Raw genomic sequence first — 21,983 nt, 5'->3', positions numbered from 1 at the left:
CGAAATTCCCATCACTAGTGCACAAGTGTTGCAGGATTGGTAATTCATTGTCTAAAACAGTAATGATCATTTGATACAAAAACAAAAGTATTTAAGTCAACAGAAACTCAAGTCCCGTAAAGGGTGTAAGTTTCAGACTGTAAAGTTACATCAGAACTATGCAGTGTCGTCTTTACAACATGCATTGGGTGAAAATGTACAACCGAAAATGCCAAAAGTTTCTGTTTTATTCTCCTTTATGAAGTGTGAACTCCATTACCCAGAAGCGCCAGGGAGAACGTAACGCACTGACGTCACGAGCGTCGTGCTGTCGTCGTTGGCAACGGCGGAGGGAGGCTGGAGCGGGAAGGATATAACCTATGGCTGCACTACTTGATGTCAAATCACCAAACTGTTGTTTACTCGGTACCGGCGAGAACTGGAAAAGCCCTGGCATCTTATTATAATGTGAAACTAAACGTGTTATCGTTTTAGTCCGGTGGTAAAACGGAGAAAGGAGCGTTTCCGGTCAGTTAGCTGACTGTTTGCTAGCTATCATCTCTAAGTTTACTCTAACAACAAGACTGAGACAGCAACACGTGGATATCAATGGCCTCTAAAGGTAAACAATGAACTTTAAAGTGTTTAATTAAAGTTGCTAGGTATGGATACATTAAATGATACAACAACAAAGACTGAGATAGAAGCTATAACTTTAAATTATAATTCACTGTCACTATAAACCCTGTTTTGTCTTCACAGACTGGCAGCATCCTTATGTCAACATATTCAAACATGTCAGAGTTGAAGACTGGAAAAGGTCTGCAAAAGAGGGGGATGTGTCAACATACACGGTAATACACACTATAGTGCTTATATTTAAAGTTACTTGACCAACAAACTATCTTAAACTAGCAGCTGTAGGCTTGAAAGGTGGCTGTAAAAAGTGTGTAGGGTTGTATTTTGACAGCTGTGCTTTAATTTACTTAATACTAGTGACCAGATTTCACTCCTTTAGAGTGTCCTTTCAAACCTCCATAAATACCTCTCAAAACAATCCTGCATCATAATTCTCTTATGTCCTATATAAACAGCTTTTTGTCTCATATCCACTTTCCCTGTAATCCCCCAGGACAAGAGACTGAAGTGTTCAGTTTTCAGGATCAGTATATGGTTGTTAAAGTGTGTAGGTTTGTCCTCGGACAGATGTGCTTTAATTTAATGTCAGCTACAAAGGATTACAATACTAGTGACCAAATTTCACTCAGCAAAACCTCCATAAATACCTCTCAAAACAATTCTGCATCATAATTCTTTTTTGTCCTAAATAAACAGCTTTTGTCTCAGTCCTCCCCAACTTTCAAGCCTACACAAGTTGATTGATGCTTTTAACAACAAGTATTATGGCCAAAGTTTACTTTATGTCCACTTTCCCTGTTATCCCCCAGGACAAGAGACTGAAGTGTTCAGTTTTCAGGATCAGGGGCCCTGTTCCTGCCAACAGCTACATCCTGGTACCCAAAAACAGCAACCAGTCTCTGGGGCTGACAGGGCGCTACTTCTACCTCCTCTTCAGGCCCAACCCTGGCAAATACTTTGTGGTCCACCTGGATGCTTCTGTGGAGGTATCAGACCTGATTTTATCCAATGATCCTGGGCATGTGTATGTGTGATGAAGTGTATTTATATATCTAAACAATCTTATAACAAGTCTTTTTATTTTATATTGACAGTCATGGGACTGGAGTTTACTTTGAAATCCATCAGGAGAATCCACAGCTGCCTTATTGGCTTTCTTTGACATTTCAAAGCGCGCCTTTTTAATGTGTTGGCATTTCAATCTTGCCTGAATGAAATTCTGAAATGGGTCTCAAGTGAAATACCATCCAATTGTGTGGAAAAATGCTCAACTTCCTCTTTTTGCACTTTTTGGGTTTTGATCAGCTCACACAGTGGGAGATCTGTGCTGTAGATGTTGGCATTTTTTAACTGCTCAAAATAAAACTCCAGCAACTTACTTAGTTGTGGAATATAAAACCCTTATCTATTATAAATGTCACTATGGTGTATGTGAAGATCTCATTGAAATTGAAAAGGATGACATTTTCTGGCCCCCTTCTCTCCCTCTGTGTGCTGTGATGTGCAGGAGGGCCAGGTGGTCCGTATCTCTTTTTCCAACATGTTCAAAGAGTTCAAGTCCACAGCTACCTGGCTTCAGTTTCCTTTCCTGTGCGGAGCTGCAAAGGATTCAGTCTATGAAAGCACAGCCAAATTAGCAAGACATGGTAAAATACACTTTTATAGATATGAGCCATTGTTCGTATGCATTTGTTTTGATACTTTGCTGTACTTTTGTATAATAATCTTGCATGTCTTACTACAGTACTGAAAGTATTTATGTTTATGTGGTCCAGGTTTGGTGGGTCCAGCTCCCACTTCAGTGCGTTGGACCTGTCTGATGCTGGATCTGCAGTACATACTCTCCGTCTACCTCAACCGCTGCTACAGTCAGCTAAAGAGCGTTAAGCTTTGTGCCAACATAGCAGTGAAAAACATGTTTACCAGCGACCTACTGCTAGATCCAGGTGAGACATACAGCAGATATGTATTATATATGTACACTTTGTTTCTCTATATGTGAATATCTACAAGTTTGAGGTGATAATAAGAGAAATGCCAAATGTTCTTCTTTAAAGGGCACTTCAATATAGAGAAATTGTCTTGTGCTTTTCAGTGAAAAATATGTATTCATTATTGAAGCATTTCAGAGCCCACGTTGATTGCTGAGAATATTTTGAGAGTACTTCAAATCCTTTTAGAAGGAAAAATAGTTTCTTCACGTACCAATCACTCCGTATCAGACTGCATCCTCAGATTTCTGAATAAACTACATAGTGTCCTCTTAATGCATGTATGACATCATTACTTTTCTCATCTTCTCGTCTAATTGTGTCTTTCAACAGGAGTTTCCTTCAGTGAAGCCAAGCTGAAGGGTCTGGCTTCTTCTCAGGGAACAGGTGCTATTCCCAGAGACATGTCGTATCCTGTGCCCAAGGGAGCCTCCTGGCATGACCTCTATGATTATATCAGGTATGTTTACCTCACCTGGGAACACAATGTACATCCCTGAAATTGTGCTTAAAGCCAAATCTACCCTGAACTACCTTTTTTTGTCATTTCTGTGGCCATAATGTTTGGTAGTGTTTTGTTGTTTTTATTCCCATTTGGGTAACTACATCAAATAACTTCAACTTCACAGCATGATTGATGATTATATTAGTCAGATATTTTTCCTCTTGATATTTCAGAGACACTACCAGCTGTAATATAAGACTATCAGATTTATTTGCTCAAAACACCAGTTGTATAAAATAAGATCTGCAGTCTGTATTGTTATTAATTTAAGAAAACCACCGTTAGCTGCTTTTGTCACAGTGTACTGTTACTGTATGTAGTCCCTTATCTTGTCCTTCTCCAACAGGTTTCCCTCAGAGGGAACAAAGTTACCCTTTGACTCCATTCAAAAAGGCAATCCCAGGCCCGAGGCTAGTAAGTCATGAAATTTCAGACTGCTCATCTTACTCGTCAGACAGTATTTAAAGCTTGCCATACTCTTTGGGTCTGATTCATATTTTTTTTTTGATTTTCCTTAAAGCTTTGTCAAAAAATATAAAAAAACAAAAAAAATTCCACTTGCTTTTCCAAGCAAGTCTAATTAGTTTTTATTTTGCTCTGCACCAGAAACTAATTACTATTGTATAATTTCTTGTGTTCTGCTCTTACTTGTTTTCATTATTTATTCATCAAAAATAAATTGGAGAAATTGGAGCTTAAAAAATTAATGAATTAAAAAACTATATCCAGATAAATAACCGTGGCAATAAACCAGATTCTGATTTTAATACGTGAGATCAGAGCTGTTCTGACAAAACACATTTTCTCTAATGGGAATGTATTGTACATGGCTGACTTTCATATTCTTTTCTCTCCAAGGTTGTGTCTCTAACCAAAGAAGCCCTATTAGAGAGGAGTCACGCTGTGTCAACCTCAGCAAACCAGTTCAGGACCGCGTGTCCCTCATCCAGCAGATCACCACTCCAAAATCAGTAAGTACTTTTAAATCAAGTGCCTTTGATTCCCATCAGCCTGAATTCAAATATGGAAAATGTCAGTTTTCCTCTTCCGTCTCCTCAGCTCCCGAGGAATCGAACCCCCGCGGTGACGGACATACCAGAGCTGGGTGTGGTTTCCACTCACCAGAATGATGACTGGTTTTGCCATGAGGATGATGACCAGCACCAGCAGGGGTCAACATGCTCCAGTTCACAGCAGTTCACATCCAGGCCTCCCTGGGATACCAACGACGGGCAAGTTCATGTGCACGCTCATCGTGAAGACGGCTTCAGCAAACATGGCGATGAGAGTGAAGAAGAGGTGAAGCTTTATATTGATTATTGTACCTTCAACCAAAATTAAAAGCATAAGAAACCTCATTATATACCACATCCCTCTCTCTTTAGTACATCGTGCTCAGTACAAGGCATGCCCTTGACTTCATGATGTATTTTGTACAGTTTTGTGGCAGCATTGGAAACACTGTTGATCTTGTTATATTCCCAGTTTGTTTGCACTCCAGTTCCACATCCTGTTCATCTGTCATCATCCAGAGAAACCAGACGGCAGGTGAGAGAAGAGGACAGTAGAGAGTGAAATAAAACCAACTGCTGTGACATCATTTGTTTTAGAGCTCATTACTTTTTTACTCTCCTTGTTAGAAGCTGCTTCCAGACCCGATTCTCAGGCTCAATCGAATCATCGGCTTCGGAGGAGCCACTACTAAATGTGTACGTTTACATGTGGAGTTATCAGGCTGGCTTCACGTGCATTTTGATTTTGAAGGTGACAAATAAAATGCATTAAATCAAAGACTGATGGAGGACTAACAGTTGTATTTTATCACACTGTAGGCCCTGTGGAGCAAATCGGGTGATTCAGTCGTGTATCCGTGTCACGCAATTATTGTCTGTATGAAGATATCGTCCAACCAGCAGAGGTTCTTCATCGGCCACACTGATAAGGTGAATGAGCTGTGATGTGCTGTGCTGCCTCCGTAGTAGAATCTCTTCCAATGTGAAGGATGGCTCAGCTGATTCTGGCAGCATCCTAAATACGATACTTTGGTGATTCACCTAAGTCCTGTCCTTCTAATGCAGTTAGAAAGAGAGAGAATTTTCTTTTGTGTTCATTACAGAAATTTTATTTTTGCAACATCTGTCCATGTGTTTTCTCCGTAGGTATCTGCACTGGCTTTTAACGGCAACACAACACTGCTGGCCTCAGCACAAACCGGCAACCACAGTGTAGTTCGAGTGTGGAACTACCACAAAGGAAACTGTCTGGCCATGTTTAGGATTCACGCTCATTCATTATCCTCTCTCAGGTAACCAACTGCATATACACATGCACTCACGTTGTACTCGCGTACAATGAGGTCTAAGCTTATGATGAATACCGCTCACTCGCACTAATTTTGTCTTTTTTTTGTTCTCTTTACTTTTTGAAGCTTCTCATACGGCGGCGGTATTCTCTGTGGAGTGGGTAAAGACAGCCACAGTAAAACAGTAAGCGCTTCAAGGGTATAGTTTTCCAATTTGTGCATAAAGGTGATTCGCACTAGCTGCACTCAGAATCTGTAGAGAGAGTCATTGGTATCATTAGATACAGATGAAAAAAATGCATAGCAACACCTTGTATCATTACTTAGGCTGATATACATTTTGAATTACATGCTATATGCAGGATGACAACTCCTCCACCTGTCATGATCTTTGCTAAGTGCTGGAAAAATCAATGAGTCCAAATGATAATAGAAAATGACACGCTATAAATTGCTCCCCTCATTAGAGTGTATGACTCAGCAAAGCTGCGAGCTGATTGTCTGTGTCTGTCATCCTAATTCAACCTTTCATAGATGGTGGTGGTGTGGAACACTATGAACATCAGTAAAGGTGGAGAGGTGGCCATCTTAGCCAAAGCACACACAGATGTGGACATCCACACCATGAAGGTTGCCTTCTTTGATGATACAAGGTACCCTCCCTTCTCTCTTTCTTTTTCTGCCAACATGTTCGAGGTCTGCACAGCAAATATAGGATACAAGTTTATTTTCACGCACATTCCTTATGGTGTGAGGAGTCCTGTTAGTCCTACAGATGTGTCGTGACAGATTTCGATCCGCTCTCACACACTTGCTGTATCGATTGCTTTTAGTGCAGGAAGGTGTAAGGCTTTGGTGAGAGAGGGCAAGAGGTGAAAAGGTTCTAGCTGCAGGAGCAGGAAAGAAATAGGGCTTATGGTGTATACAAGAGAGTACAAATCAATCAATGTCTAGTATAGGGAGACGCAACTCACTTAGATGAAACCTGCCTTGGCGGAGGTCTGCACTCTCAGAGTGCACTTCTAGTTGCAACATGAAAACAAAACTAACCAGATCAAATGTGACAATATAACAAAAACACAAACCTTGGTTCGGACGTTCAGATGTAAAAACATCTTTAATCTGCGAGTGTACTGGTTTCAGGATGGTGTCGTGTGGTCGTGACAATATCCGCCTGTGGCGAGTGAGGAACGGGACGCTGCGCTCCTGTCCAGTCGACCTGGGTGAATACCACTCACTGGACTTCACCGACGTGGCCTTTGAGGAGGGAAACCCTTCCAACCAGCATGTCGATGAACGAACACTGTAAGTGAGCAAACCAGTCACTGAAACCATCCGAGTTAACGTAGCATTGGCAGAAGTGTGAATCTAATCCAAAATCTACTGAAAACAGATTACTATTTTCCATCTGTGGTTGTCTTCCCATAGATTTGCCAGCAGTCGGAGCGGCTATATCTTTGAGATCGACTACAGCAGAGTTGTTATTAGAAATGTTCGGAGGCTGATGCAGGCACAGCAGCAGCATGCAAACCGCAGGGAGAAATGGACCTTTAACACAGGTGTGTTATTTAGTAGTATAAAGCTGGGGTTGGGTAGAGGGGGGAAAAACAAAGAGCCTGTGAGGACATCATTGTGTGTATGTGTGTGTCCCAGGTCCAAGCATTGCCATCAACAGCATCAGTGTGTCCTCATCATTTTGCGCCACGGGCTCTGAAGATGGCTTCCTGCGGCTCTGGCCTCTTGATTTCTCTGCCGTCTTCCTGGAGGCTGGTAGGCACAGCGGGACGTGGTATAATGTTTACCTGCAGCATACTAACAGTAGCCGACAGCTCCCACTCCACAGGCAGCGATATAATCTGTAGTTCATGTATGTTTACATCGTCATTTTCTAGTTTGCAGGGGGGAGTGTTTTTCAGGTTGTTTGTCCTGATTGACCTTGCAAATAAACATCATCAACACCATTTCAAAAAGATAAATAAAACAAAACTGACATATGTAATACATTACTTGTTTTTGGCTATAATCTCATTCGTGTACTGACATTCATATCCAAGAGTATGACATGTTTATGTGCACCCTCACATCCTCACACAGACCAAACAATCTATTTGGAGAATAACTACGACACGTGTCATTGTTTTCCAGAGCATGAGGGACCTGTGAGTCTGGTGTCAGTCTCAGCAGACAGCCTTCAGGTCCTGGCGGCCACCTCTACTGGTAACCTGGGTTTCCTTGACGTGAGCAGCCGCGGCTACAACACGCTGATGAGGTCACACACAGACACCGTGCTCGGCTTCAGCGTGGACGGCATCCGTCGGCATCTCACAACGGCCTCTTCCGATGGCACAGTGCGCATTTGGAATATGGATTCCCTGCATCAGGTCAATCAGTAACACATTTACGTGTTTTCAGCAACTTTTTTTTTTTAACCTCTTTATAATAATCAGATTATACTATTTGTATATACACCATGTCTTTCAAGTTGTTGAACCAGACAAAAGTTCTATGTACACAATTTCACAACTAGATATGTGCACTCCATGTGGCTTTTTGTCAGCTGTCCTTTCTCGGTTGAAGCAAAGCCATGCAAGGCTCTGTTTTTGTTCCTTGTCAGACTGTTTTGTGCTTTAGAAAAGGAACGATAGGTGTTAAGGTTGTCTGCATTTGATGGCAAAACTGAGCATCAAAGAATTTTAAAGATTTTTTTATTATTTGACTATACACTCCCGGCTCCCCAGTGGCAAACTAAACCACAAAGCAAATAACTGGGAGTAACTCATTTAATTCAGTTAAAATCTTTCTACTGATTTGAAGGCGCTCCACTAATTAGTTTATCTTTAAACTACCTCAGACTGCCTCTGTTACCATCGGTTTACCATTGGCTTATTTGCTGCCATTTGACTGAATGTCTGTTGTCTCTTGTGCTTAGTTGTATGATTTTGTGTCAGAGGACAGCCCCTGTTCAGTGGCCTTCCATCCCAGCGAGCAGGTCTTCTCTTGCGGCTTCAGATCCGGCATCGTCAGAGTCTTTGACATCCCCAGTGCCAAGCTGCTGGCTGAACACAAGTACGTCTAACCTTACGTGGAAGCTCTAGCTCCACCAGTGACTGCAGTTCTTTTTATTTTGGATACCAAAAGCTTGCGTGAGCACAATGACTATATGCATGATATGTCGAGGTGTGCCAAATTACTCGAAAATCTAGCTAGATACAATTCGTCCCGGCTCGGCCAGTCTCAGCTGCGGGCCAGCTTTTAGAATATGGTGATTATGATAATGTGACATGTTGCTACACATATACAAGGTCCAAAATACATTATAGAATGACTGGAATAGTAAACCTACTTTGACACTGATGGTAAAGGCACACATTTACAATTGTAATGTACTAAAGATAACACATGCAGCTTCCACTGCACTTTCAAATGAAAATGGGAAAATCTAATCTGGTTTGACGTACTAAACCTTGTACGTCTTATCACAAATTTTAAAAAGCTTTTAGAGTGTATCCTCCAAGAGAGTAATGGCTGGTTTTGTGCTCTTGTTTCTCTATATGTGTGTATTTACATTTACATATATATTATAGGCAGCACAGAGGTGAAGTGGTGGGTCTTGCCTTCTCTCCGGATGGGGAGTTCATGTACAGTGCTGACTCTCAGGGCTCTCTGGCACTTTACAACGCCTCTGAGGAAGACCACAATGTGATCAGAGCTGTCTGTATGTATACACACCCACAAACAAATGCACAAACACACCTCGAGTACACATCAGGCAGCCAAGTTTAACATCAGTGTCGTTTGATTCACTCTGTACCCGATCGGCTAGGTAATGTGGTTGCCCGAGGCACTCAGCGCGCTCCAGACGCTCTCGCGGTGAGCAGTGACAGCCGTTGCCTGGCTTTTATCGGCCCCTCGGAGTACATTGTCACCGTCGCTGACTCACAGTCTCTGGATGAGGTATGTTGCACACTGTCACCTCTCAGCACCCTGTCATTTGTCGCATTGCTCATGTGAATTAAGATCAGATTTCATCACATTCCGACAAGTTAATATATTCATCATATCACCTGAGCTTTGGAGGTCACGTTGTTCTAATTATGTCTTACAGTATGTTCTCATGTGTCCACATTGACCCATTGCATATCTGTCTAGTTGCTCCATGTAGATGTGAGTATTTTGGACGTACAAAGCCCCCGTCTTGACTCTGCACTGAGGGTCTGCTTCTCTCCGGCCTCAACTGAACACTTGTTGGTCGCCACGTCTGCTAACAAGATCCTCTGGGTTAGCACCAAGACAGGCCGTCTGCTCCGAGAGGTAACACTTCTGAGCTTTAACACATTGGCTCACCACCTTGTTATCAATAAATGACTTGATGAAAGGGTACAAGATTGAGCTTCTAAAAAAGGTCTCATTTCTGTCAGTACTCTTTTTTTTTTTTTTTTCAACCATATGGTGGAGTGTTTGTCTCTGACTGGATGTCTGTCCTCCTGACAGGTGTCTAAGGTGCACAAACACCAGTGCTCGTCCCTGGCTGTGAGCGAGGACAGTCGATTCCTGCTGACTGCAGGACACAACGCTGTGAAAGTGTGGGATTATAACATGCAGCTCGATGTGAACTCACAGGTAGTCGACAATTAAAGAATTAGTATCTTTTAGAAATGACTGGAATATAAACTACGGATTCCCTTGTATATTTGATAAAGTCCCTGCAGCTGCTTTATATATTTTACAAGTGTGAGTATAAGCATCAAGTTGTTGATGTGAATGAACTGCAATGCAAAGTGCTTTTACACAGATTTCAACCTAATTTACAATTTAAAAATCTTGTGAAGAACATTAGGGAGGCAACAGACAAATATTTTTGTTAACGATTCATCTGCGGATTAATTTCTTGTATTGATTGACCGTTTGGTCTATAAAATGTGTAAGAGATAAGTTAAAAAAAATGCATACTGCAAGTTGAAACATTAATTTTTTTTTAATGTTTAGTCTGACATATAGCCCAAAACACTATTTTGTTATTTAGATATTCACTTAACCATCATGTAAAACAAAGAAAAACAACAAATATTCACATTTGAGAAGCTGAAACAAGTGATTTTTTTGGTCATTTCTGCTTTGAAAAACTGCTTAAGCAATTTACTCGATTATCGAAACTCTTGCCAATTCATTTTCTGTCAATCAACTAATTAATTAATCGACTAATCGCTCACCGTTGAACGTGTTCATCCTTTACTGTATTCTGTGATTTCACACCCTTGTCTGACCGTAGTTTCTGTGCAAGTAATAAAATCATGAGCTCTGTTAAAAGTCTGCAGTTATGTGGTAAAACATTGCATTCATCATTATCATAGAAGTGTGTTGTCTTGATTTAATTTAGCAGTAGGAGTATGATGTGTCCGTAGTAACTGAAACATGTTTCTCTGCAGATGTTCATAGGCCACAGTCAGCCCATCCAACAGGTGAGCTTCACCCCGGACCAACTGGGCGTAGTCTCCGTGGGAGACGCCATATTCCTTTGGGACTTCCTGGCACATCCTGTTGACTCTTTGACTGACGGCCGGTAATAATCCCTGTTGCATCTTTGAATCTTTTTATTAATCTGTGTCACACTTTTATTTATTGGTAAATATTTCCGCTACATTCTGTCTTCACTCACAGTTCACCTCTGAGATTAAGCTGCGTCTCAGCTCCTAAATCAGGTAACTTCATTTAGAGTTTGTATTCACGCTACAATATTATAACATGAATCTGTTTCAGGTATTCTTACTAATCACTCGTGTTTTCATGTAACAGTTCAACCAGATGCTGAAGTGAGTGGAGCTCAGCTGTCCAGTGGGATTCCTCGACAGACGGCGCCCCTTCCCTCCTCGCCGCCACCACGACTGGACATCAGCGCCCTCGACCAAGTTGACCAGGGGGGTGAGTTCTCTTTTTCAATTTTAAAATGACCCACAAGCACGTGTGTATTTGTGAAACTGTTCATTTATAACTGACATTTATGAAGCTTTCCAAATATGGACAAATGCTTCTCCCTCGGCATTTCGCTTTTATACGTGATTGACTATTCCATTCGTTAGTTAGTTGGCTTTAGAAAAGTTGTAGTTTCGAGCAGTGCAAGAAAGAGAGACGCATATCTAACTCGCATTCATGCTCCCTCACCATTCCACATAAATTACCACACTCTGGCTGCAAAACAAACTTACCATGCATTTATTCAGTTTAATTATTATTGAACTGAAGGAGGAAAAGCTTGCTCCGAAGGATTTTTATTGATTTTTCTAAAGACTGTTCAGGTGTTGCATCTCTTGCTAAAATTAATTGCCTGTAAATTGTTTACATGGCCTTGTTGATTTTTAATTTGCACAAACAAGGAGGTATGCCTGCCAACCTGGTGTATGGATTTATAACAGAAAAATCAGAATAAAAAATATGGTGATTTGGAGATTGCTTTTGTCAGCTGTTAAAGCAGCAGTAGGTAGAAATGGAGCAAATATGGTTAAATAAAGTTATTTTATAAAATGGTCACTATATCCTGACAGTAGGGCATGAGACAGGTAATCTGACAAAAAGCATGTGCCTCTGTGTCCTCCGGTGCTCCTAATGGCATCTGCAAGATTTCAGACTGGAGGAAAACAACCAATCAGAGCCGAGCTGTAGCCTGCTGTCTCTGAGCAGCTGTCAATCACTCGCGAACTCCGATCAAACGGTCAAACTAGGCAGGCGAGAAATAGGCATTACAGTCAGATACAGTCTCCCGTCATAGATTTTTTTAAAGCCTGAAAACAGAGCCATGAGGAGGTGCAGAAGTCTAGTTATCTCTCAGAACACTTGAATTACAATATGCTGAAAGGTTATGATTTTTTTGCCCAATGATTCCAAAAACATTCTGCCTACTGCAGGTTTAAGTGCCAAGAGGCTTACTGACCATCCACATGCTGGTGGAGTTACATTGGTTTGTCAGGCTAATAGAAAATAAAAGGACTACTTTGTATGAATTGTTAATAGCCAGGAGCCTCTATTTAAAATAATGAGAAACAATGATATTTCAACACTGATTCAGATCACTCATTTACTAACAAATATCTCCGCTCTTAGCAATAAACACAATTATGTTAAACAGGTTTGTTAATAGTTGCTTAGCAACACCAAGATTCACGCACAACACTTGTATCAGGAGTGTATTTGTTGCTAATGGCCATAACAGAGGTGTTCAATGAACACAGAGATTTGATGATTACATTTATTGTCACCCTGAGTCATGTTTGCTCTCCTGTTTCCCTCCTGCAGTTTTGGGCTCCTTGTCTATTTGTGATGACCCCCCGATCATCATGACCACTGGTTCAGGTCCTTCCTCTGACCCCAGACCTGCTGTCTCTTTCCTCAAAGTCACAGAGCTGGCCAACACATCTTCCCTGAATACAAGTCATATGGATGCTGGTAAGTGCCCCACTGCATTGTTCTGCATTGACAGAGAACTGACTTTCTATTGTTGTTTTTTGTCTTTATGGAAGAATTGATCCTTCTCTATTTTTTTCAATTCTATTTTGTCATTTAGCTGAGTTGAAAGGGAAGAAGCCAGTACGTCCCGATTGTTACCGGCACTTCATCCCACGTTTCAAGACCTCCACTGTTGATCCGGTAAACAAAAGAGCACTTTCAATAATGATAGACTGCAGTCACTGGGAGTATTAGTTTGTTTGCTTTCCTGTCCTAATGTTTTCTCTGATCCAGGCTGCTGTTGCTCCCCAACCAGGAGAAGAGGGCATAAAACTGAAAGCAGTGATCGGCTATAATGGAAATGGGCGTGGGAACATGGTGTGGAGCCCTGACCAAGGTTATTATAATATACTGGAAAGTAAAAGTGAAACAAAAACTGTGGAAATATTATTCGCTACAACCACATAAATACTTTTGCACGATCTCCATGCACACATCCGTCCATAATGACACACCTAAAAACGCATATCACATGACCATTCACATACACTGGGCATGTGCATGCCAGCGTAAACAGGAAGCAGCCAAAACCGGCGCTCCATGTAGGGCTGATACTTTCGCTGGCACGGGAATTGACGCAATTTTTTTTTTTTTAAATAACAGAGGGACTGGTTATTGTTTTGCCCTAACCAGCAGTCGATTTCTGTTGCAGGTTTGTTTGCGTACTCGTGTGGCTGCGTGGTTGTGGTGGAGTACCTTCATACAGGAAGTCAGAGACACTTGCAGGGCCACAGCGAGGAGATCTCTTGTCTTGCAGTCACAAATGATGCAAAGGTATTTTTCATTCAAAACACAGTATGTGGGGCATTGATGGGGACAGTAGTGACAGTAATGTCTACTCAGGTCTCTTGCAAGTATCTTTTTTTAAACAGTGTGCTGGTGATGTTTCTATAGGTAACAGAGCCAAAGTAAGGCTCAGCATCAGCCAGCAGTGTGTTGAGGGGGTGGAAAAACTACTTTTCTGAGTTTTCTGGGAAAAGCAACTTGACGCAGTGCACCCTCAGACATCACATTCTTCTTTCAGTGTGTGTTAAAGTTAACTGCTAAGAATGTAGTCTCGAGTTTGACATTTGTATTACTCTGAAAACCGCTGTTGTGTGCAAAATGCACTCAGAAAGCTAAGAAACACCACTCTGTATCTTTTTAATTTAGAGGGGACTGTGTTTTTCGACCCGAATTAAATTATTGGATACCGGATGTTTTTCTTTATTTTGTCAGAGCATTTGATTTATTGATTGCTGTCGGGAGGTAAAGAGAATTTCAACAAATATAACAAAAATGTTTTTGAGAAGATTACCCAACAATAGCTTTAACATTGTATTCTATATATATTTTTTCTGGATTTCCTTCTGTTTCTATTTTCTGGAGTACTGTGATCGCCATCTTGTGGTGTTTTGTTTTCCCCTGCTGTTTGCTGACCAGCAGGTGATAGTGATGTGAGTTCATTACTGCCTCTACAAGAAATGTCCTGTTTTCCCCTTTCACACTTGCCTGAGGAAGATCTTACAGACTGAAACGTTGCCTTAAAATGAGAAAAAGAGAAATAATGAATATCTTTGCCTAACAAAGACGGATAAAGGGTCTTTTTTTTTTTTTTCTAAAAGTCTTCACAAAAGCTATTGGATCAGATGTCTGTGAATTATCTCCAGGAAAAATTCAGACACGTGCGTCTTGTTAGTCCTGTGTCTTATGGAGTCGTAGATCAAAATGAAGGTGCTCTGTGTTTGTGTTACTTCCTGTCCAGATGGTGGCCTCAGCAGCTGGTGGCAGTAAGGGCAGCAGGAGCCTCATCTGCATTTGGGACGTCCAGAATGGAACGTGTCGTAATACCATCTCCCACCACAGGGGGGCGGTGCAGAGTCTCGCTTTCTCCAGGGATGATCGCTTCTTTCTCTCCGCTGGTTGGTAAAATATTAATTTGATTGCACCCGTCAGTCATTAGTGTTCAAACTTGATGTTTTATGCCACTTTACATAATTGATGAAAATACAGAAAATGGCCAATCAAGTGCTACTACTGACCACTGATTCTTGTCAACGCCCCGTAGGAGACTTCTCTGACCCAGAGGTGGCTCTGTGGAGCAGTAAGACCTTCCAGCTGCTGTCCAGTGTGAGTGTGTCGGGGCCGATCCATGACGTAGCATTCAGCCCCTCAGCAGCCAGCCAGCTGGCCTTTGTGGGCAGCCAAGGGGCTTACTTCTGCCTCCTCAACACACAGGGCTCGGATGTAGACCTCAAGGTAAATGACTACAGAAAAACATGCTTAATAATTTAGGAAAGAATGTCTCAATCAACTTATCCACTATGTTGGCTTAAAAGATATGATGCATGCACGCTTGTCAAAACTACATTCACGTTTTGATTGGGTAAAGATTTGAATTGGTACATAAGGATTAAACTCTCCTTCACACTTGTAGGTCCAGAGGGTGAAAGCACCAGCAGAGGTGGGCGATGTGGAGCTGACGGCGCTGTGCTACCACATGGACTCCTTTCTGTTCACCGCCACCAATCGAGGACACGTTTGCGTCTGGAACGTAAACTCACAGAGCTGCTTCATGACCTGGGAAGCTGATGAGGGAGAGATCGGTACAAAAATGGACACTGTATATTCTAACCATCTAATTTGGATAATTTTTTCCCGCTAAATACTCCTAAAAAATACACAACAGCATTATTCTCTTCTAGTTTCTTGTGATGTATTAATAATTAATGTATTTCACTTGATAAAACATTGCTGTCATTTGTAGTCACATGGCTTAAATGTACTCTGGTCTAGGTTTCTACAAATTGTGATAGGACTGATATGGTTTCTCTGTTTAGGGGTGCTGCTGTGTCGAGGGAACCGTCTGTTGACAGGCAGCAACACCCGCTGGTTGCGACTGTGGGAGGTAGAAGCCGTACAGGGCGTGAAGCCTCAGGAAAAGGACTGCAATGGGGAAGACAGGTCTGTAGCTCAGTCTCTTATGATTCTTCCTGTCTTATCTCAGCAGTAGCCTTCTTTCTTTAATTATTTTATTTGATGAATACATACATGCCATCATCAGTCAGTTTACTCAGAGGAACACAGTGGCACACCTGTGTTGTGTTGTTTCATTTCAGTTTCTATAATATTCTGCATAAGGGCAAGAACTTCCTAAGTAGGTAAAACGGTATAGTATATTTATTATTTATGTATAAGGTTTACCTACCATTTAATCACTACCGTCCTTTTAAGAATGTCTCTAGATGATAATCAGAAGTTAAAAATGTAAAATTATGAACACGTTATATAGCAGTAAATTTAAAAGACAGTGTGCTTAGTGTGGAGATTGCTTAATCATAAGGTGTTTATACAAATGTATAATTATGGTTTCATGTAGTTTCTATGGTGCTTTTTCACTTCTGCTTGGCCTGACTCGTAGATTGATTTTTTTCTTTGCAGTAAGCTATCTGTTGTGTATGAAAAGAGCACAAAAATATGGTTCCATGTCATCCTCAAGTGGTCATGTCTAGATTGTTTTCTGTCTGTCCTTTCAGTGGGACCATGGTGGTGTTGGAGCAGGAGATGATGCTGGATGGGACGACGGTCAGCGCGGCCTTTGACAAAACAATGGACATGGGCATCGTTGGCACCACAGCGGGAACCCTCTGGTACATCAACTGGTCCGACAACAACAGCATCCGGCTGGTCAGCGGGCACAAGACCAAGGTACCAGTGTGAGCTTTGGGGAAATGAAATTCAGTACAGATATCTACAGTATGGTGCCCAGACAATGTATCTGATGATCCTCTTAACATCTAGCACCATCATCTGGTCAAAATTAAAATGTGTCCAATACAAAACAAAATGACATTCCCATCAGACTCAGCTGTTGTTTGTGTTTAATGCTAATGAGCACATTTTAGCATGCTAACTAAACTACGACGGTGAATATGGTAAACATGACGTTAGCTTGTAGCTCAAAGCACCTCTTACTCATGATCAATTGCGTTACTCAATAATCACAGTACTCATTAAATACTGTATATGAAGGTTAATGTTATAGCCACCTCCACTGAGACATCATTTATGTGATTACTTACATCTGCTTTTCCTGCTAATGTGAAAGTCCAAATGTCTGCAATGAGAATCTGTATTAACGGCCTGTCAATCACACATCAAAGGAGATCCCCAAGGAAGAAGAGTATTTCATATTACATGCAGTTTGTTCAGGACGTAGCATTTGAACTAGGAAATAAAGATGATCAAATTAAAGTAACGAAACAGCAGGGATGCAATTAACAGTTAGGATGGAAAATAACTCTCTAGATCTGGGAGGGACTGAAAATATTTGATTATGGAGAAGCTTTAATACGTCTCAGATGAAATAAGTGTGTTTTTGCCACTAGGGCTCCTAGGCTGTGGATAGTAAATATGCAACTGTTTGCTAATAAACTGCCACTCAACTTACAAACAAGCTAATAATATGTCAGTTTCTTTATAGCATTGATATTAATATCTATGGCTTACAGCTTGTTTCTGCTGCCCCAGGTGGCCAAACAATGTATTGCAGGTTTAAATATTATAATAAACCTCAGTACTAATGAGGCATAATTAGGTCGTGTCTAGAAAGTAACCTACAAATTCAGTAGAGTCTGATTGCAGCCGCGGAGGGGGCGTTCCGGTAGAGCATGACAGGACCAAAATCCTGGCTATAAGGCCCAAAGCACAGTCATATGATGTAGAAGATTGAGCTTACTGAGCTACAACATCAATCATGACAGCTTGAGTTTGGGAATTTTTAACATGATAGCTTGACAAGCTTCTAATGAAACAGAATTATATAGGCAACAACAGCAGACATGTTCACACTTTGGATTTTTTTTTTTTTTTGTTATACCCACTTTTCACATTGTTTTTTATGATTTAATTAATATTGTGTATACTTTTTGCCTATTTCACTGGTTTACTATCCTAATATCAGTTCTTTTGTGGTCCTTCATTTTATGCCCTTATGTGAAATGTTTTTAAAGCTTTACTTAGGGGGGTCAACATTAAACAATTCCCAATTTATTTAGTTAGTTTTTATTAATTTACCAGGCAAAGGTTTGGTGTTATTCAACTTTTATAATCATGAAAACTGTTTCTGATGTTGTTTAATTTAAATAGCATTGGTAAAGCTTTGCAAAAAAAAAAAAAAATTGTGAATGCAGCAGGAGAGTGTAGCAACCGCACAAAAAAAGGCCGGATAAGATATGTGAAAATGACCTGATGTGACTTCCGAGGAAGATCTGTGCTGCTAATATTGACACGGTGAACCAAGATTGACATTCATTCTCTGTGTGTATCCCTCTGTGCTGTCCAGGTGAATGATGTGGTGTTCAGCTCTGATGAGAGACACTTTGCCACCTGCAGCGAGGACGGCAGCTTGAGGGTGTGGTCGGCCCCCAGCAACGAACTGGTGGTGCAGTTCCAGGTGCTCAATCAGGTGAGAGAAATAGTCTAAATGAATAGGTGGGTCGGGTCCAGTATAAACTGAAGGACCTCAATGCTTTTTCTAATGAACACCTCGATGGAACATCTGAGACTGTAAATTTAAAGGGGAAGTTGGAGAACATCAGAGAATTTCACAAATTAAACGAATATAACTGAATAAATTATACTACTTGATTTACATATTTATTACACTATTTGGTTTCCTAGTGTTTCTACTCCATAGCAAATCAAAATATGGTGGTGAAACAAGAATGTTTGACTTTTGAGTTAATCATAACAGCATGCACCCTTTAAATAATGCCCCCTCTTGTATCTCTCTGTGGGATCAGGCCTGTGGCTGTGTATGCTGGAGCCCTTCTTCCAGTAGAGAGAGCCCATGTGTGGCTGCAGGATACAGCGACGGGACCCTGAGGATCTTCCGGCTTTCTTCCTCAGAGATGGAGATGAAGCTGCATCCCCATCAAGTGGCTGTTACTGCAATGCAGTACTCTGCTAATGGTGAGAGGATAACAGTAGCTAAAAACATGCAGCTTCTGTATTTACAATGATTGTACTACATACTTTGAAGGAGTTACTTCAGGATGAAATGTTGTATTTTTTGGGCCACCTCACTAGTAGTCAGGAGAGGAGCTTCCCTTTGAATTCAAAGATGTGCCATGTGCTGGTTGTAAGTTTCATGTTCTATTAAAGCTGCTACATTTCATCCAGTTTGGCTCTGTTAACTCTTTTTTGGCCCCCTACAGGTCATGTGATCCTCTCAGCGGGGAAGAATGGTCTGGTAGCTGTCAGCAGCCCGGTGAATGGAGCGACTGTGCGTGTCATCCGGGACCACAAAGGAGCGCCGATTACCACCATCCAGTGTGTGAATGAACAGGTCAGCTCGCTGAATCAGATCAAGGAGTGAAGCTTTAACAGAGCTTAACATGGCAGCACAGTAGAAACAGCGAGAGAGGTTAGAATAGCCCCCAATGGGTCACTATTACAGTTGAGTTATTTCCCCCTGGAGGTTGATTCTCCATGAAGTTGGAATTTCCGTCTTAAATGTACTTGAAACTGATGTTTCTGCTGGCAAATACAAAACATATCATCTCTGTTTGCCTGAAGCTTGTTACATGAAAAGACTTAATGTGAATGTAAACTCTTTAATGAACTGGTTTTATACTGTACAATCACTATTCATCAGTAGAAAATAGCAACACTGACAGTTATTTATATGAAAATGTCCTCGGTCATTAATAACAAAAGTGGATTTTTGATCATCGATCCATTTAGAAACAGTGCACATGGAAAAGACACATGGAATCCATTTCAAATCTTAATTACTTGAATATTTTTAAAGATTATTTTAGGGCTTTTTTGCCTTTTAATTGAGAGAGATAGTGATAGTTGTGAAAGGGGGAGAGATAAAGGGGATGACATGAAGCAAAGGGCCGCGTGTCGGAGTCGAACATCAGGCCGCTCTCTGTACCGCTCTACCAGGTGAGCTACCAGCACGCCCAATAACTTGAATATTTGAATATATTAGACAGAATAATTAAACAATAGCAGCCTGGTAGGCTGAATAGATATACAGGTATTTTGTTTTGAAATTATCTTTTCAAATCCGAGTCATTTTCAAGTGCATTTCATTCATCATATAATGTACGCGACACTTGTTTTCTCCAGTAAAAGCACTCTTGATGGGCTTTCTGCCTGCCTCTCATACTATGAATTGCCTGACATTTCCTTTCATCGGCTCTCCGCAGCTACAGCACAGGTCGTCGTGTGTATTTATGTGATGAACAAGGAAAAAAGGGCTCTCTGAAATTCCTTTTTTTGACATTTTTATGACATCAGTATCTGACGCTGTTTTATCTTCTAATCCTCAGTGTAAGAATTTCGGACTGGAAGGAAACGAGATGTGGTTGGCCGCCAGCGCTGACAGACGCGTCAGTGTGTGGGCAGCCGATTGGTCGAAGGACAAATGCGATCTGCTCGACTGGCTGACATTTCCTGCTCCGGCCTATTCTGGGGTACCGTCTGTATTTCAAGTAGCAGTACATGCCAATAACAACTAAAAATGTCACTCCAAATGTTGAGTGCTGCTGGCTCACGGATATTCAATCTCCCTTTTGCTAAGTAAAGACACATTGGCATACTTTATACAAGTTTAACATTGAACTACTGATACTTAACCCCTAAATCCAATGTTTTCTAGTAATTGCACAGTTTGATTTGTGGTCTATGCTCAAGAAAAAGACTGACTGAGCCCACATGTTTGCATACAATACTTCCCTTCAGCCTATTTTATTCTAAATGTAGGTGTTATTTTTTAATTTTTTTTATCATATAGCCTGTTTTGGAAATTAAAAAAAAAGAAGCTCAGTCCACGTTAGACCTTTTCACATCTAATATTTTTGTAAACCCTTTTGTGCTCCAGGATGACAGCCCACCTCCCAGCCTGGCTGCTTTCTGCCCTGCAGACCCCAGCCTGGTGGTCTACACTGGCTATGGAGTAGAGAAAGAGCTGACCTTCTACAGCCTGGCTAAAAAACAGGTACCGCAGCTCCCCCTGCTTCACTCCTCTACTGTACCACTGTGTTGCTGGCAGAATGTCCACAAGTGTGTGCGTAATCTCATACAATATTTGTTTGTTTTTTTACTACAGATAATGAAAAAGATTGCCTTGCCCGATTGGGCCACATGCTTTAGCCTCTCCTGTAACAGTCAACTCATAGCTGTGGGATCTAAAGGTAAACTCAGAATGATGCATCTCCACATGGTTCCTGTAAAGAAATTAGATGTAAATTTGGAGCATGTTTGTAATTAATTTCTCACTATATATTTAACCTCTCATCAGATCGAGTGTTGAAGTTGATCAAGTCGACCAGCGGCAGGTTCCAGGACTTCCTGCAGCACAGTGACTCGCTGCAGACGTGCCACTTCTCTCCCTCTGGGACGCTTCTTTTCACCGTAGCTTATAATGAGATCCTGATGTGGGAGGTGCTGGGCCTCTGAGGGGAACAGCAAACCTTGTAGGATTATCCCGTTTCACACGTGCCTGGTTTTATATTGTTACTTTATGTAATTTTATTCTTCCATATTTATTTTTTTATTAATCAAATAGTTGTAGGGAAATAGCAATAATTTGTGGAGAAGCTTTATGTCACATTTTCCACATTGGAGTTCTTATTCATGTGTATATTTTTGAAATACATTTTTGTTGAAGGGATTGTTTTGCATGTCCAGTCACTTCTAATGTTTTTATTATGTTTTAGGTTTTCTTACTGGGAGTTACAATGTGTATGAATACTGATATGGGTGATTACCAGTTGCCGTCACGTCTACTGTTTTTCAGTGGTAGATAGAATCGTGGTTTGTTGGTGTGCTGCTGTGGGATGGAATGGGGTTTGAATAAAAAATCTGCATTTACAATAACAATCTGTAATGTAAGATGACTACAACAATGCTAGGGCGGTGCACACACACATACAAACAAAAGGAGGATCTGCTACAGCCAAAGACATTTATATTTTTTACTTGTCTTTCCACCAGAATGATGGAGAACAGGCGCACTGTTCAGAACATTTTGCATGAATCTTCTTGAGTTTCCATTTTCGTTAACGGACACCGTTAC

General features: G+C 41.1%; 1 protein-coding gene across 1 annotated transcript; it reads left to right on the top strand.

Moving 5' to 3' along the window:
* The first annotated feature begins 250 nt into the window (after positions 1-250).
* On the top strand, positions 251-21,781 carry wdr90 (WD repeat domain 90). The gene is made up of 44 exons (XM_037755900.1): positions 251-601; positions 742-833; positions 1,428-1,604; positions 2,126-2,264; positions 2,394-2,564; positions 2,943-3,069; positions 3,461-3,528; positions 3,973-4,085; positions 4,174-4,413; positions 4,600-4,662; positions 4,755-4,823; positions 4,947-5,057; positions 5,274-5,419; positions 5,543-5,600; positions 5,951-6,069; positions 6,560-6,721; positions 6,845-6,975; positions 7,070-7,186; positions 7,562-7,797; positions 8,346-8,482; positions 9,001-9,131; positions 9,240-9,370; positions 9,566-9,727; positions 9,908-10,036; positions 10,843-10,976; positions 11,075-11,115; positions 11,210-11,335; positions 12,704-12,853; positions 12,984-13,054; positions 13,148-13,250; positions 13,566-13,687; positions 14,658-14,814; positions 14,961-15,151; positions 15,330-15,498; positions 15,733-15,856; positions 16,429-16,600; positions 18,237-18,359; positions 18,697-18,865; positions 19,111-19,241; positions 20,236-20,379; positions 20,787-20,903; positions 21,015-21,099; positions 21,207-21,457; positions 21,513-21,781. Exons 1-43 carry the CDS (start codon positions 589-591, stop codon positions 21,362-21,364), a joined length of 5,529 nt encoding a protein of 1,842 aa, XP_037611828.1. The 5' UTR covers positions 251-588; the 3' UTR covers positions 21,365-21,457; positions 21,513-21,781.
* The last annotated feature ends 202 nt before the right edge of the window (positions 21,782-21,983 follow it).

The sequence above is a fragment of the Sebastes umbrosus genome, chromosome 20 (assembly GCF_015220745.1).
Source record: "Sebastes umbrosus isolate fSebUmb1 chromosome 20, fSebUmb1.pri, whole genome shotgun sequence".
NCBI lineage: Eukaryota > Metazoa > Chordata > Actinopteri > Perciformes > Sebastidae > Sebastes > Sebastes umbrosus.
The sequence above is the reverse complement of the archived record's forward strand: the minus strand, read 5'-3'. Positions and strand labels throughout refer to the sequence as shown.

What these genes read in the sequence shown, in the direction of transcription:
- wdr90 (XM_037755900.1), top strand. An exon ending in CGTCTCAGCTCCTAAATCAG is followed by an intron (nt 11,116 to 11,209) that starts GTAACTTCATTT and finishes TTCATGTAACAG; the next exon opens with TTCAACCAGATGCTGAAGTG. An exon ending in AGCTGATGAGGGAGAGATCG is followed by an intron (nt 15,499 to 15,732) that starts GTACAAAAATGG and finishes TTCTCTGTTTAG; the next exon opens with GGGTGCTGCTGTGTCGAGGG.